General features: G+C 32.7%; 1 protein-coding gene and 1 pseudogene across 1 annotated transcript; one reads left to right on the top strand and one right to left on the bottom strand.

Annotated features, from left to right (window-relative positions):
* Positions 1–373: 373 nt before the first annotated feature.
* Positions 374–1,595, top strand: LOC149393113 (cytosolic sulfotransferase 15 pseudogene; annotated as a pseudogene).
* Positions 1,596–9,420: 7,825 nt separating this feature from the next.
* On the bottom strand, positions 9,421–12,993 carry LOC149393112 (serine/threonine-protein kinase 52-like). Its single transcript, XM_089616957.1, has 7 exons — positions 12,647–12,993; positions 11,819–12,109; positions 11,517–11,638; positions 11,223–11,431; positions 10,953–11,127; positions 10,713–10,847; positions 9,421–9,994 (listed from the first exon to the last, which is right to left on the bottom strand). Exons 2-7 carry the CDS (start codon positions 12,105–12,107, stop codon positions 9,788–9,790), a joined length of 1,137 nt encoding a protein of 378 aa, XP_089473083.1. The 5' UTR covers positions 12,108–12,109; positions 12,647–12,993; the 3' UTR covers positions 9,421–9,787.
* Positions 12,994–15,979: the final 2,986 nt, after the last annotated feature.

Raw genomic sequence — 15,979 nt, 5'->3', positions numbered from 1 at the left:
GGGAAGGACTCAAAAGGATAAGGAAAATATTGATGAAGGAATAAGGAGTGTATAAGCCGGTGATCGATGACAATGAATGTCAAACTGAATGAATGATTGTTGTAACCGTAAATTACGAATATGCATATTTATATTTTTTTTTCTCTCAAAGAGATATAAGTTAGGCAAATATTGACCATGCAATTAAAAGAATTAGGATAGAATTAGGCCATTATAATTTATTACTTATTTAATGCATGAAATTACACGTTGAAACTCTTGGATCCATGCACTATAAAATGTTAAATAATCTCAAATCTCTAGTCACCATAAACCAAAACACAAACAAGCAAATAAGATAGAAAGAAATAATAAACGACATCAGTTTTCAACAATGGAGGAAAGCCATGCAGATGAGGTGGAGGAAATACTCATAAACTTTCCGGAGGAAGAAAGTGAAGGACCAGATAATTATTTGTTATACCAAGGCCATTGGATCCCAAAGTTCCTTATGAAAGGTGTGATCTCTTTTCAAAAAGATTTCGTTGCTCAAAATAATGATATCATAATCGCTTCTTGTCCAAAATCAGGAACGACTTGGTTGAAAGCCCTCACGCATTCAATCGTCCATCGTAATGATTTTCAACCAAATAACAATCCTTTATTCAAAGCCAATCCCCATGACATTGTTCCTTTCATTGAATTCGAACTAAGCTTGAGGCCCGATAAAAATATTTTAGAAAATATGCCTCAACCTAGAATCATTTCCACTCACACCCCTTATGCATCGTGGCCACATTCTCTAAAAAATCACCTAAGCTCTAAAGTTGTTTATATTTGTAGAAATCCAATGGACATTTTCGTGTCACTTTGGTTCTTTATCCCAAAAACTCTCGGCAAAGACTCTTTCGAGCCGGATAAAATGGACGATCTTTTCCATAGGTTTCTTCTAGGAAACCATCCATTTGGGCCATTTTGGGACCACGTAATCGAGTTCTGGAATGCGAGCTTGGAAAGGCCTCAAAATGTGCTGTTCTTGAAATACGAAGATTTAACGGAGGATATCATCCTTCAAATGAAGAGGATAGCGGATTTTCTAGGGTTTCCATTCTCGGCCGAAGAAGAGAAAATGGGAATAGTCGAGGAGCTATCGAGGCTGTGTAGTTTGGAGGAATTGAAGAACTTGGAGGTGAACAAGCAAGGAATAAACTCTATTGGGTATCCAAATAGTTCCTTCTTTAGAAAAGGTCTAGTGAATGGCTCGAAGGAAGTTCTCACAAAGCCTATGATTGAACGTCTTGAAAAACTGGTGGAAGAGAAATACGAAGAGCCCCTCTTGAAATTAATGAGGAATAAATAGTAGTCCTCTATCTCTCTTTTATTTTTATTTTTATTTTTTATTTTTACTATAATGGTATACCTCTCTTCTTCCCAAAGTCCAAGGGTTAATTTGTAAAACATATTTCACTCACGTAAAATATGTTTTGTTTTCTTAGTACTTGTATTTAATATAGTCGTTTCCTTTTAAAATAAATTGTGTTTTATTTCATGTTGTTATTATGTTGTGCTTACTGTGTTTTTAGAAATAAGTAAAAAATGCTTGAAGCCGATCCAACTATTTTGTGTGAAATCCAACTCCAACCATTCATTTAATCTTGTTTGAAACTTAGATTAAATCCAGTCGTTTTTTTTTTAATCCTGAACCTTCTAAATTAAATCATTTAAATATCGTGTTAAATGGTTATTTAGTTGTATTATAAATTTTTTTTGTTTGCTAATTTAGTCTCAATAGATGATATCTATGTATTACAGGATAATCAAAATATATAAATAATTGGCACAGGAAAATAAAATCCAAATACAATGATCTTTAACATTACAGAAAAAACATATGATTAGTCAGCAAAAGGATTTGATCATTTAGAAACGAACGCACTCTTCATTGAAACTTTTAAGTTGAATATATCTTCTGTTAAATCATCTACTTCTCTGTTCAACCCGACATCATAAATTATAACAGTAATTAAGAACTTAAAAATATATCTACTAGAATAATATTAGGTAAACAAAATTGCATAAGATATATAATAGAAATCTCTCAATTACGATGCAACAAATTACTAGTACAAATTAAGGCCTCAATCCCTCTGGATGTGTAGCATGTCACTCTACCGCCATAGCTAACTATAAGAACCATATGAAATGAAGGAACAAAATAATTGATTAGTTGAGGATTTGGTGCGGTGTTGTCGAAAAAAAAAATGAAACCCTTATCCAAATCACGTTGGTTCTAAATGCTAATTTGCTTTTTTGCATTAACATATAGTACGTGTGAGATAGTGCATATTGAGGTTATATGGAGGAACGGATAATTTGATCCTTATACTTGGTTCTGGGTAGGCCCGGCCCACCTGCAAGGAAACTAAAGCAAAGGTTTTAGGCTCCCTCAATAAGAAGATTGAAGACCCAATTTTGTTTTTCATTTATATATTTAAAATAAAATAAAATAAGAAATATTCACATGAAGTTACAAACCAAACAGGCTTTGAATGTTGGAATCTGGCCCACGTGCACACATCGGGCCTGGCGGCAGTCTGGCACACACAATAAATAAATATCAAAGTTTTTTAGGACATTTTCTTAACTAGGACTAAATTAAGGTCTATTTCCAATTTTCTACTTTTTTCAAAAATTTACCAAACTAGGACTAAGATAATTTTTTTTTTTCGATGGGCTGAGCGGTAAAAGAGAAAGAAAGAGAAAAAAATAAGAGATTTTATTGGAGAAGATGGTAGGTTGGTAATTAGTATGAGGGTATAATAGGTAGAATTTGGTGTATATCTCATTTGACTTTTTTTTTACTAGTCCTAGTTTGGTAAATTTTTGAAAATAGTAGGAAATTGGAAATTGGCTTTAATTTAGTCCTACTTTTTGCAATTTTCCAAGTTTTTTTTGTTTGTGTAAGACACTCCACTGACTCAAGTATAACAAAACATCGACATTTCATCTTCTTTCCAAAGAATCAAGAAACAACTTGTCAGATGGACACAAACAAAACCGACATGAAGAAGGAAGACAATGAACTAATTTCAGGTTTTATCTATCTTAATTTTATTTTTCCTTCTTAATGTGTCTTGCTTGTTTCTTAGATTTAAATTAATTTGTGTGCGTTCAAGTGTGATTTTTTTTTTTTTATCAAAGTGTGAATTTTTATTTCTTGGAATTGTAGTGTGTTCTTGGTTTAATTTAAATATGATTCAATATAAAAAAGGAGCACTTTAAAAATTTCTTACAAAAAGACATGAAACTTCAAGTGAAGCAACAATAAGAGAAGAAAATTTACCCAATTCAAAGAGACGTGACAAAGTGGTGGTAGAAGAAGGTCTAGAGAAAGAGATTAATATTGATGAAACATGTGATATTGTAATGGTTGATGAATAAGGTGAAAAAAATCATAGAAGAAGAGGAAATTGATATGGACACCAAGGGTGATAAATGTGATTTTAGTGAAAATTCTACCAATATTTTTGACCCGTCTTGTTTCATATTTGGTATGATATCTTACATGCTATTAATTTGGTTAGCAAGAGGTTACAAAGTAAAGATATGCATATCGATTTGGCATTAGATCAATTCAAAGGTCTTGTTTCATATTTTGATAATTCTAGAGAAAATGGATTCACATCTGCCATAATTTTGGCAAAAGAAATCGCAAATGAGATGGGAGTAAAATCTCAATTTCGTGAAAGACGTGTGATTCGTAGGAAGAGACAATTCGATGAGCCAATAGTTTCCGATGATACTAAATCTCTTGAAGAATCATTTCGAATTGATTATTTTTTATACATGGTTGATCAAGTTGTTTCCTCAATTCAAATTAGATTTGAGCAGTTTCAAGAGTATGATAAAAATTTTGGATTTCTTTTTACTTTTGATAAGCTGAAAGTATTGGACGAAAATGTTTTGAAAACATATTCTTGAATCTTGAAAATATTTTAAAACATGAGGAATCTTCGGATATTGATGGTTTAGACTTGTTTTCGGAATTAAAAATATTAAGAGTTGTTTTTCGAGAGCAAACTAATGGTCCAAGAAATACTTGATTACATAAAAAAAAAAAAGGTGGATTCTTTTCCGAATACATGTATTGCTTACAGAATATTATTATTAATTCCCGTGACGGTTGCGTCTGTAGAGAGAAGCTTTTCAAAGTTGAAATTAATAAAAACTTACTTGAAGTCAGCGATGTCATATGAACGGTTATCTGGGTTGGCTATATTGTCTATTGAAAATGATGTGCTGAAAAAAAAAAAAATAGAATATAATGATTTGATCAATACTTTTGCATCGCAAAAAGCAAGAAAAGTAAAGTTTTGAAGTTGTGTGTGTGTGTGTGTGTGTGTGTTTTTTCTTTGCAGGTTTCTCATGTTTTGTGTGGTGTGAATGAGGAATATTGGAGTAAAGAGTTTGAAGATGAAATTCATGGTGGAGATAGTTGACAAACATATTTTTGTTGAATATTTATATTATTAATGGTATTACACTTATGATTACCATATGTGAAGTTTATTTTGCGTGTGTTAAAATAAGTTTGATTTTATATCTTTGAAGGTAGTGGTTTTTTTTTTTTTTTTTTATTCAGGGTGTGGATTTGTAGTTCATACTAAAGAAAAGATGAGAGAAGCAAAGTTCTTCATTCATGACAAAAGTGGGAGTACGTCATTAACACAGACTCTTAAAGATTAAAGCAAGGACACGGCAAAGCAAAGCCAGTTAGAATAATTAAGAAAAAAAAAATATGAATCAATTGTTCCTACTTTTAGAATAATATATTTGTATGGAATTTTCATGTTTTTCTCTTAATAATACACATTTTCATATAATTTTACACCGATTTTGAAACAAACTTGAAAGGAGGCATAAATTCTACTGCTCAAATATGACATCAGCGGGTTAGAATGTCATCGATCCATTATGCTCACGTGCGATTATTGCTGGGCCAAATAATGGTTGGCCCAACAATTCAGCGGTCAGCAGATAAAGGTCCACAAGTTAGAGACGTTGTTATAATTGATTTTCCTCATCTCGATCCATAGAAGTTTTATGGTAATTGACATGTGGTATAAATAATCTATTAACTAAATTTGAGAATAATAACGAGATATTTAGTGTTCATGTATGAAATTAAACAAAATTCAACAAGCATTTGTTATATATTGAAAATATATATAAAAAAAAAAGATATGTGCCCTTTTACAGAATATATATATATATATATATATATATATATATATATATATTAAACACCAACACATAGAAAATAAATATTATCTCTTGGCATAAATATATGAAAAGTGTGCTGCAAATATATATAGGTTTTGAAACAAATATTCAAACATTAATTGTTTCATCCCTCTCCCTTTTTCTCTCTACCAAACCTTTAATCTTTTTTATTATTATTATTATTTTGCTTTAAACGCCGCCTCTCTTTGTAGAGACTTTTGTATCTCAATTTTTATTTGCGGGGGAGCTAAAATATATTTTATAAGTTTTTTGGGTTTTTTTTCTCTTATTACTGCAAATGAGTTTTTTCTTTCTCCGTTTCTTCACCACCATCGTCATGAGATTGCGATTTTGTTTCCAAAATTGCTTTCTTCATTGACCGGAACCGTCGGCAAATGCGAAGCTCTCGTCTTCAACAAACAGAATAGTTATGCTTTTGTTTTTTGATGTTTTTTCTTTAATTAACATTTTCATCTTGTTGTATTTGGATTTTGAATTTTGGTTTTGTGTTTCCACATTTCAGTCGTGGTTTCATGTTCCCAAGGCGTATTCGTTGTCTTTCTAGTTTTTCTACTTGAGATTTAACCGTACAGATACTTAGACGTCATTTCTCGTGGTCGATGGTTGTCGGGTGGTTGGATTCATCTATTAACCTTGCAGGGTTTATTAAATGAGCCATATAGTTGCTCAAAATATAGTGTGTACGATTATTTACACATGACGTGCCATCAATCAATTCTAATTTTGAATCGTATTCAATTTGAAGTCCTAATTTTTCTTATGAATTTGTGTTTGATATCTTTATTTGAGGGTATTTTTACCCATTATCTAATGAAAAGCTTGTTATTTGTTTTAAAAAAAATTGAAGTGGAATATATGAGAAATTGGCATGGCTTTAAAGGCACACTTGATGCCGCACGGGACGAGACCGCCACATGTCGCCAAGACATTTTTGGAGCCCGGTGTGTTTGTCTCGTGATGCAATCTATGATGTCTAAAATCATTTGAAAAGATGAGACATTAAGGCTCCGTTTGGAACCCGGAAAATAGGAGGGAAAGGAAAATAGAAATCCCTCCTATTTTACTTAGGTTGTTTGGATTGAGGAAAATATGGTAGAAAAAAAATATGATGGAAAATGCGAGGGAAAGTGTATAACTAAAATGAAGATTTCATTTTCCTTTGAAAATCAAATGGAAAATTAGAATCTCTCCACATTTGTCTATGAGGGGATCACATTTGTCTAGGGTAAAAATGTAAAACTTTTTAAAAATGGACAAAAAATGTAAATAAAAAAATTTAAGGGGGGCTAATTAAAAAAAATCATGATAAAAATGAAAATTTTTTAAAAAAATGGGTCAAAAGTGTAAATTTTTTAGGGTAAAAATGTAAAACTTCTTTAAAATGGGCAAAAAATGTAAATAAAAAATTTAGGGGGGCTAATTAAAAAAAATCATGGTAAAAATGAAATTTTTTAAAAAAAATGGGTCAAAAGTGTAAATTTTTTAGGGTAAAAATGTAAAACTTTTTAAAAATGGGCAAAAAATGTAAATAAAAAAATTTAGGGGGGCTATAATTAAAAAAAATTCATGGTAAAAATGAAATTTTTTAAAAAAAATGGGTCAAAAGTGCAAAAAATATAAATAAAAAAAATTTGAGGGGGAGGGAGCTAGAGCCCACCCTGGACTTGAGTTAGCTCCGTCCCTAGTCTCATCGTTACTTTCCCGTCAATTTTCTATAATATTTTCTTTGACTTTCAAATACAATTAGAATTTTGACTTTTTCTATTATTTTCTCTTACATTTTCATTTTCTCTATTATTTTTATTTTCTCTCTGTTATTTTTCGGGTTCCAAACGGAGCCTAAGAGTATTCATATAAAAATGCACATATTTTGTTTTTATCACTTTGTTAAATTTTGTGTAGTTTCACAAAAATAATAATAATGCGGACCAAATTTTGGTAAAACTCTAGCTTAATTAGTGATTTCATTGTACTAATTTTTTATTCGAGATATTCAAATAATTAAAAGTCAAGAAAATTAATTAATTAATCACAAACAATTGCTTGCGGAAGACAGACGCTAACGATAGCGACCTATTAGTTTATTAATTGATATCATATACGATGAGAAAGAACACTGCATGTTTTTTCCCTTAATAGCTATGGTCATATTTTCGTTAATGTATAGATTGGAAGGTTTGTGTTCAATGTCAAAATGCTTTTATATTTTAGTATATAGTAGCATATTTTATACTTAATTATATAATTGGAAGGTTATGTGCATTTTATATATCACCGATTATAATACACGAGAATGAGGCATAAAATAAGTGGCCCATAGAACAAATGTCACCATTCAAAGTCAGACAATACTGTAGCACTTTGAACGTAATGAATAATTTGAATACTTAAATCATTTGAATAAAATAGTATTCTCTCGCATATTTTGTTTAAGAAATTCTCTGACATATCAACTTTCCAAATTTAATTCCGTGAATACCGACTATTTTTTAATTTTATAAAATAGTGATACTACTTTTATAATTATTCTTTGAGAAAATGACGTTGTTTAAGTAAAAATATCGACTTTAATATTTGACTTTCATAAATATCAAGTTTGTACTTTCTGTTTAATTAAAATAACAAAATTATATCCTAGCATAGATAACTATGCCACAAATTTTTCTTGTATTGACATTTCGACTCTGATATTTATATGTAAACCTCATTTTGTCCTTATTTATCAGTACCTTATAAACATATATGTAATTTATTAAAAAAAAAAAATTATTTCTCAATCCCCAATTTTGAAATAGAACTAAATCAAAATAGACTAATAAAATTTATCTCTCTCAAATTGCGACTTTGATTTTAGAATTTCACTCTCGAATCGGTGATTTTGATGATTTTCTAATATCGGTTTTTATCTTTCTCTCTGTATGTGTTTTCCACGATATTTCATATTTCAAAGATCAGTGTTTTTTGTTTATTTTTTTTTTTACCACAAATTACATATAAGACTATAATGCGCAAATGAATAAGGGTAAAATGAGTTCACATACAAAAATCAAAGTCAACATTAATGAAAAGTCAATAAAATAAATATTTGTAACACAATTATACACTTTGGTATATAATTTCGTCATTTTAAAACAAAAAATTAAACTCTATATTTCACTTAAACACATAATATATATCTATCATTTTCCTTTATTCGTTTTATTGTTTGCCTTTTTTTCATTTTTATCAATTTCATTTAAAAATAAAATATTTTAAAATATTTTTACAGTTCTCGATAAAGTATTTGGGACGTTTTTTTTATAGAAGCTCAACCGTTTTGAAGTGTTTGATAAAAATAATTTTTAGTAAAATTTGAAAAATGCTTTTGCAAAATGTAGAAGAAAATTGAAAAACAATCTGTTTGGTAGTTCACTCAAACTGTTTTTGTTTTCATATAGTTGTAGTCTAAAATTTTTTTGCAGTTGTTTTCAAATAACTGTTTTGTAAGGATTTCAGTTTTTTTTTATTCAGTTTTTTGTAATTGTATTGTAATAATTCACATAAGAATTAGGCGTCGAGATATATACTAATTGAAAGTCTTTGCTGCAAATATAATGGTCGTACCTTTAGTAATAATGATTGTTCACAAGTTCATCGGAAAACACCGTTTGTCTTTGTAGTCGATACAACAAATATCAAATTTTGATACCTAATGTTGACTAAAAATAGTGAAAACTCATGTGTTCGACGAGAGGATCACGACCAATTAATAGTTTGTAAAATGGAGTTCCGATTATTTAAAGTTCGCCATAATTGTAAAACTTAAGTTTTTCAGGTAACGAAAACAAATTCGATAATCAAAAGTGAGGAAAATGAAATGACGTTGATATGAGTGAATGAAATGTCAAGATGATATATTAAAAAAAAAGAAAAAAAAAAGTTAAAAAAGTAGAGTGAAAAAATTAGAAAACACCTAAAAACAGTTTTCTGATTTTCTTCATTAAAACAGAAAACAGTTTGAAAACTTTTGAGTTGTATTCTGAGAATCATCAAACAAACAGTCAATTCAATTTTTTCAAAAAACTGTTCAAGTTTTCAAATGAAGAAACAAACAGGGCAATTTTGAAAAAAAAAAAAACTTTTGTAAAAGCAAAGCTATGCCAAACAATACCAATAATAATAATAAAAAAAAAATGAATCGGATCTAAGAATATTCCCCAAATTTCTTTTGACATTTTATTTCTGCTCAGCTCACTGAACCAAGAGAACTAATTTGAATCAACCCTTCCAAGACTTCTGAATCAAAAAGCATTATATTACAAGCAAACGGTTGAATCACTCTAAAATGTAATACCAATTAAAAATAAAAAATAAAAATAAAAACCTGCAAACACCCTGAATCTCAATTCAACCATCACACCCCCAATCTCTACTCATCACTCCTTTTTTTCACCACAAGGCAAAATATAAAAAAGAGCCTTGTTATGAACATCCTCATCGTCGTCCTCATAATATGTAGCGAAATTCACGGGCCTCGAGTCGGGCCGAAGCAGAAACAACTGCGGGCCTGATCTTCGGGAATCATTCCTCCGCCTTTGCTCGTGTCAATGGCCTCCAACATAGTCACGACTTCGTTCATTTCGGGCCTTCTGTCCGGATTCGCGTCCCAGCACCGCCTCATTATGTTCGCTAGACTGCTCGGACAGCACCGCGGGATCTCGGGCCGTAAATTCTGAAGAACAATAAATAAAAGAACGCCAAGTGAGGAAGAAATAATATTTTACAGGGCGGGCCACATGTCTATAGTTCTTTTAGAAAGAAAAAAATATATATTATTATTATTCTAGGAGCCATCAATTGTTAATTTTGTAGCGGAGAAAGTTTTAGTAACGGAGAAATTTAGGAGCCATTGATTGTTAATTTATAGTCCAACGTAAATCTATATACTTGAATTTATAGTAACGGAGAAATTTAGGAGCTATCAATTGTTAACTTTGTTGTAAACCTTAATAAATTAAAGCTATCAAAATAGATAGATAAATAAAATTTCAAAAGACCTACTAAAATTTTATTAGATCTATAAAATAAAATAAAACATGAAATTTGGCTCCACCACTGCATAATTGAATTTACTAAAAGATAAAAAAGCTTCCATACAAATTTCTGATCTTCGAACCAGACTAACAGTCCATGGCTAACAGCAAAGAAACATATTATAAAATGCAGTCTCCGAAATTGCGTTACCTCTGTTGTTAACATATACATACACTGTTAAGTGTTAACGCTTTTTGGATAGTCTATGCATAGAAGTTCAAATAACAGATTAAATGTTGACCATGAATGAAACTGCTGGCATGTAATCAGTTCCAAATTCAAGACACGAAATAAATATGTAGATCTACACTTAATTCAGCTCGAGCACGAGAGTGTTTCGATGGGACTAAACTGACCTGAGCGACAACGGCGGACGAAACTTCGGCAAAGCTAAGATCGGGATATGGCATATCGCAGCAATAAACTTCCCACAAACAAATCCCGAAACTGTACACGTCACACCTTCTATTGTAAGGCTTACCGTCAAGAACCTGGAATTACATACAACAGAAACAAGGCGAGAGTTTAATCAGAGAGAGAGAGAGAGATAGAAATAAAATAACAGCCAAGTCACATTTTAAAATGACCCACAATACCTCTGGAGCCATGTAGCCGAGGGTTCCGGTTTCGCCGGTCATGTCTCTCGGGTTCTGAGCTTCAACGCGGGCAACCCCGAAATCGGCAATCTTCAGATTCTGTTTCAAGTCAAGCAACATGTTCTCGGTCTTGACGTCGCGGTGAACGATCTTCTTCGAATGCAAATAGCTAAGACTGAAAAAAAAAAGATCCCAGACCGGCAAAATGAATTAATCACGAGAAAAACGTTTCGATGACAAAAAAAAAGAGAAAAAAAAAAGAAGCCCAACCCTCTAGAGAGGTCGAGAGCGATCTGAATCACGACTTTGAATGCGAGCTTCTTTCGGGTGTTTCTTATGAGGAACTGTTTGAGGGTCCCACCGGCGAGATACTCGACCACCACACAACACGCCTTCGAGGTGTGAGACTCCCCGCCTTGGCTCGACTGGTTTTGCGCCGGAATCTTTAGATCCGAAGCTCCCATTGAAGCTCCCACAAACTATAGATTATTAAAAAAAAAAAAAATTAATCTACAATTTTTTAGAACAAAACCCAAGAGGCTAATAAGGAACGGGATTTCGCACCTTGGTGACATTGGGGTGATCGAGTTTGTGCCAAACAGCGACTTCTTGACGGAACGAAGCCCTCAGAGCCGCCGTTTCGGCGGAAGTTGCGATACCATCTTCTCCCCAATCCAAAACCTTAACTGGGAAAAAAAAAACATCGATTCGTTAATCATTGAAAGAAAGAAAGAAAGATTCACCTAATAAAGAATAGCCCTAGTTTCCGTATATTCCTACACGTTACGAAAGAAAATAGAATTTCGCGCCAAATAATCTCAACCCGAATCTTATTATTTATTAAAGATCGAATCTTTTTTTAATACCCGCGACGTCTTGGGAGTCGTAAGTGCCTCTGTAGACGATACCGTACGTCCCTTGAGCCACGACGTATCGGATGTTCAATTTGGCCAAATCGATCTCCCACTCTTCTCTCGGCCTGTTGTTGTAGTTGTTGTTATTGTTGTTCCCATTGCGTGAGAAGACTTTGCTGAAATGCTTCTCCAACTGGATATCAATGTTCTTCAGATCGATCTGATCGGCCCTGAAGATCATGTCTTTGCTGCTTATACTTCCCGTCATCGTTGTTCCTCCGATTCCCTTCGAAGAATCCATGGCTGAGGAAGAGAGAAGAAGAGAGCTCTTCAAACTTTGAAGGGTTTGACAAAGAACGATATTTATATAAAAAGCTGAGACTAATACACAAAAAGGTATTGACTTTTTTCTCTCATCGAGATAACAATTCTTGGTTCACAGATAAAACCTAGGAAATTTCCTGTTCAATATATGCCACAATTGTTGACCTGTAAAAACCCCTCAAGAAAAAAGAACAAATTCAATCTTCTCAACCCACCAAAAGAGAAAACTCCATAAAACTGAGTTTTCAAATATATATATTTTTTAATTTCAATTTTGCTGTTCCAAACTTCAAATACCCACATCACCAACCATGTTGCTGATTTTTTCCCGAATTCAATTAAATAAAAGACTCCCAAAGAGAATGAACATGTAAACCCTAAGAAACGACCCAATTCGCAACATTCAATGAACGAAGACCAAAGACCCAGCAATTCTTTTACCAATAACAAAATAAATAAAAGTCGCAACCCCAAAAGAATTATTATAAACAAAATTGAAAATTAAAAAAACCATACCTTTCAAGCGTAATTAACACCAGAGGAAGAAACCCACAAGCACGCGTGCAATACTCATACACTCAAACAAATATACATAATACATAAATTTATACACGTATTTATAAAGAAAAATCGGAGATAGAGACGAAAAGGTTGACCTTTAATATTTATTAAAAAGAAAGAATCGGCCAAAAAAAATTAAAAAGAAGAAATCAGTGAGAATCTCAAAAGTTATTGCGATTCAAATAGAAATTGGGGAAAACAAAAAAAAAGGCAACCTAATAAAGAGAAATAAAATTAAATGAAAAAACTGAACGAAGAAAAAAAAGGCAGACGAAACGGAGATAAAATGAGCGAGAAGATAGACCATGGATTCAGGAACCAGCTCTCTCTTCGCGGGTTTTATCGTTAGAATAAATATATAATAAAACAGAACAATTAAAATTAATTGATCATTAGATATTTTATTTAAGTAACTTAATAATAAAATAATAAAAAGAGAGAGGTACAAAATTAGGAAGGACAGTCGGGAGTCCTATTCCGTACCTCTGTCGTATTAACTAAATTACCTGTCCTTTTTTCCTAAGTGGACCACTTTGTCCCCCTAGGAAATTCAAAAAGTAATAAATAAGAACAGATACATGGAATATATACATATTTACTCTTCACAAAATGTATACCACAGAAGTATGATATAAGTTCTTTTAGAAAATACAAATACAGAAATTCGTGTACCTGATTGTGCAACTGAATTGGAGTTAAATACTGTTTGTGTTGTAGGACTAATAATCTTTTAAATACTTAAAGAGGAAAGCTTCGGCTAAATTTATTTAACAAGTAAAAATCAAGCATAACCATGGCTATTATTTAACTAATAAGCTTTGGATTATTTTCTTAAAATATTAGTCCGCTTTATTCACTAGCATAACCACGACACTTATTTTGCCAAACACTTATTATTATTATTTTTATCAACACTTGAAATCAACGTGGCTCAATTTAGGACCGAATCTTACAATTGCATCTTACCAAATGAATGGTAGAATCCCCTCGTTTGAAATCATTGTCTCGTCTCAACTTGGAAAAAATAATTACGAAGATTCCAATTCTTATCTTACTAAAATCCTGATTGTAAAATATCATAATATTTTTGTTTTAAATAGTGCTGAAATTTCTCCCTAAGCGAAACAGAACACCTCGTTATGGTTTGCTTAGGCACTATTAATGTAATAAAAAATAAAATAAAATTTATAACCTAAAATATACTCTAATATTTAAAGAAATAAATTAAATAATATTACCGGAATTGTATTGAAAATTTTAAGTATCATAACGAAAATTCAGATATTATTATGTGTGAAAAATCATCAACGAAAAAAACGAAAAAAAAATAAAAAATAAAAAAAAATTCCAAAGTCGATGGGCCTGGCCCGTGAGTCAAAGATAAAACTCAAGACTCGAGCCCCAAGGGAAAATTGAAGTCTTTAAGACCACAAGTAGGCCTAAAGGAATGAGAAGGCTCGGACCTCAAATCAAAGACCGGACACACCTCGCACTCCAACCTCAAACAACTCTCACACTCTGGCCTCTGACACACTTCGCGCACAAGACTCAAACAATGCTCAGACGTGCCTCGTGCACCACAGCCACTCGAATTTTCGATATTCCTTTTTATTTCTCATCAAACGAATGGCATCTTCTTCTGGAAATCCTAGCTATTCTTAGCATGATTCAGCCTCAAACAATGCTCGTGTATCAGACTCAGAGGTGCCTCAAACAATGCTCATGGCACTATACTGCGGATCCAGCACCCTAGTACCATAGCTGTTATCATGCCGAGTAGTATCGCGCATCCCGCAGAATCACTTCACGTTGTGTCCAAAGTCCTAGCACAAATACGCGTCATCCCGATCCACCATCTTTTGTGAGCCGCTGACCTACCAAAGGCATATCCTAAACCATGACGTCTCGTGAGCCACCGATCTGTCAAAGACGCCCCCGAGACATACCTAATACGTCTTCCAAGACGCGCTAAAGACGTCTCTCGAGATGCACCAAAGACGTCCACTGAGAACACACCCAAAATGTCCCTCCACTACTACAAAAAGAACTTTTGAATGCGAACAGCTTTTTGATAGGATATGCCGCATTTAATTAAGTTTTGGATGCGAGATATTGCATCCAAAAGCATCACCGAGCTTCACCAAATAACAGTTTTTTTAAGTTTGTTATTTCACTTTTGGATTCGATATAGTCGTATCCGAAAGTTTGATTGGCTTGGCTTGATCACCTAGATAGTGAATCTATAAACCTGATTAGATGTCGAGAGGTGGTAATCAAGTGTGCTCAACACGTTCCCTCATCACCTTACCTATATCTATGGAAAGACTAGGAGGTTTGTGTAGTTGTTTGAATTTTCGTGGCAAATGCAATTATTTATTTTAATAGGACCCAAGCCGAAAGGTGTTAGTTCATCAACCAATTAGGCCCGTTTATACCCGAGAGAGATTCATAGGTATTCAAGAGATAATTAGACTAGGTTTACCCAAACACTAACCATTGCTAAAATCCTAGAACCGACCGGATCAAAGATCACAACGAAGTCATACCCATTCGCTCTCCATTCATTTGACAAGTCTTTATTTTAGTGTTTTGCTTATTTTTGCATTTTATTTCATTTTCACTTCAAAACTACTTAAAACCCCCGCCATTTGCATTCTCATAACTCATTTAGATTCTCTGATTAGTTGACATCGATAAAATAAACAAGTTCTTTGTGAGATCGATATCTGTGCTTAATGCACACTTGATTATTTGACGACACGTGCGCTTGCGTCGTGCGAGGAATTTTCCTAATTAAGAAATTTCTACAACAATTTTTTGGCGCCGTTGTCCGGTGATCAAGCCAAGCAATGATATAAACCACCTCAAATTCCCTTAAACACCACAAACAAGCTACAATCAAGCACAAACCTAGATCTATAGAAAGACTATGGGATTTGTGTAGTTGTTTGAATTCCCGTGACAAATGTAATTGTTTGTTTTAATAGGACCAAAACCGAGAGGTCTAAGTTCGTCAACCAATTAGGCCTGTTTATACTCGAGAGAGATTCGTGGGTATTCAAGAGGGAGTTAGACTATGTTTATCCAAACATGAACCGTTGCTAGAATCCTAGAACTGATCACATCAAAGATACCTACGAAGTTACACCTCTTCGATCTTCATTCATTTAGCAAGCCTTTATTTTATTAATTTGCTTATTTTTTCATTTTATTTCTTTTTCATATCAAAGCCATCAAAATCCCCTCGCACTTGCATTTTTATAACTCAATTATATTTTCTAGTTAATT

Source organism: Urtica dioica, chromosome 6 (assembly GCF_054948205.1).
Source record: "Urtica dioica subsp. dioica isolate 48M chromosome 6, U.dioica_male_clone48M_v1_H2, whole genome shotgun sequence".
In the NCBI taxonomy this organism is placed as follows: domain Eukaryota; kingdom Viridiplantae; phylum Streptophyta; class Magnoliopsida; order Rosales; family Urticaceae; genus Urtica; species Urtica dioica.
Note: the sequence above shows the minus strand (reverse complement) of the source record. Positions and strands in the feature narration are given on the sequence as shown.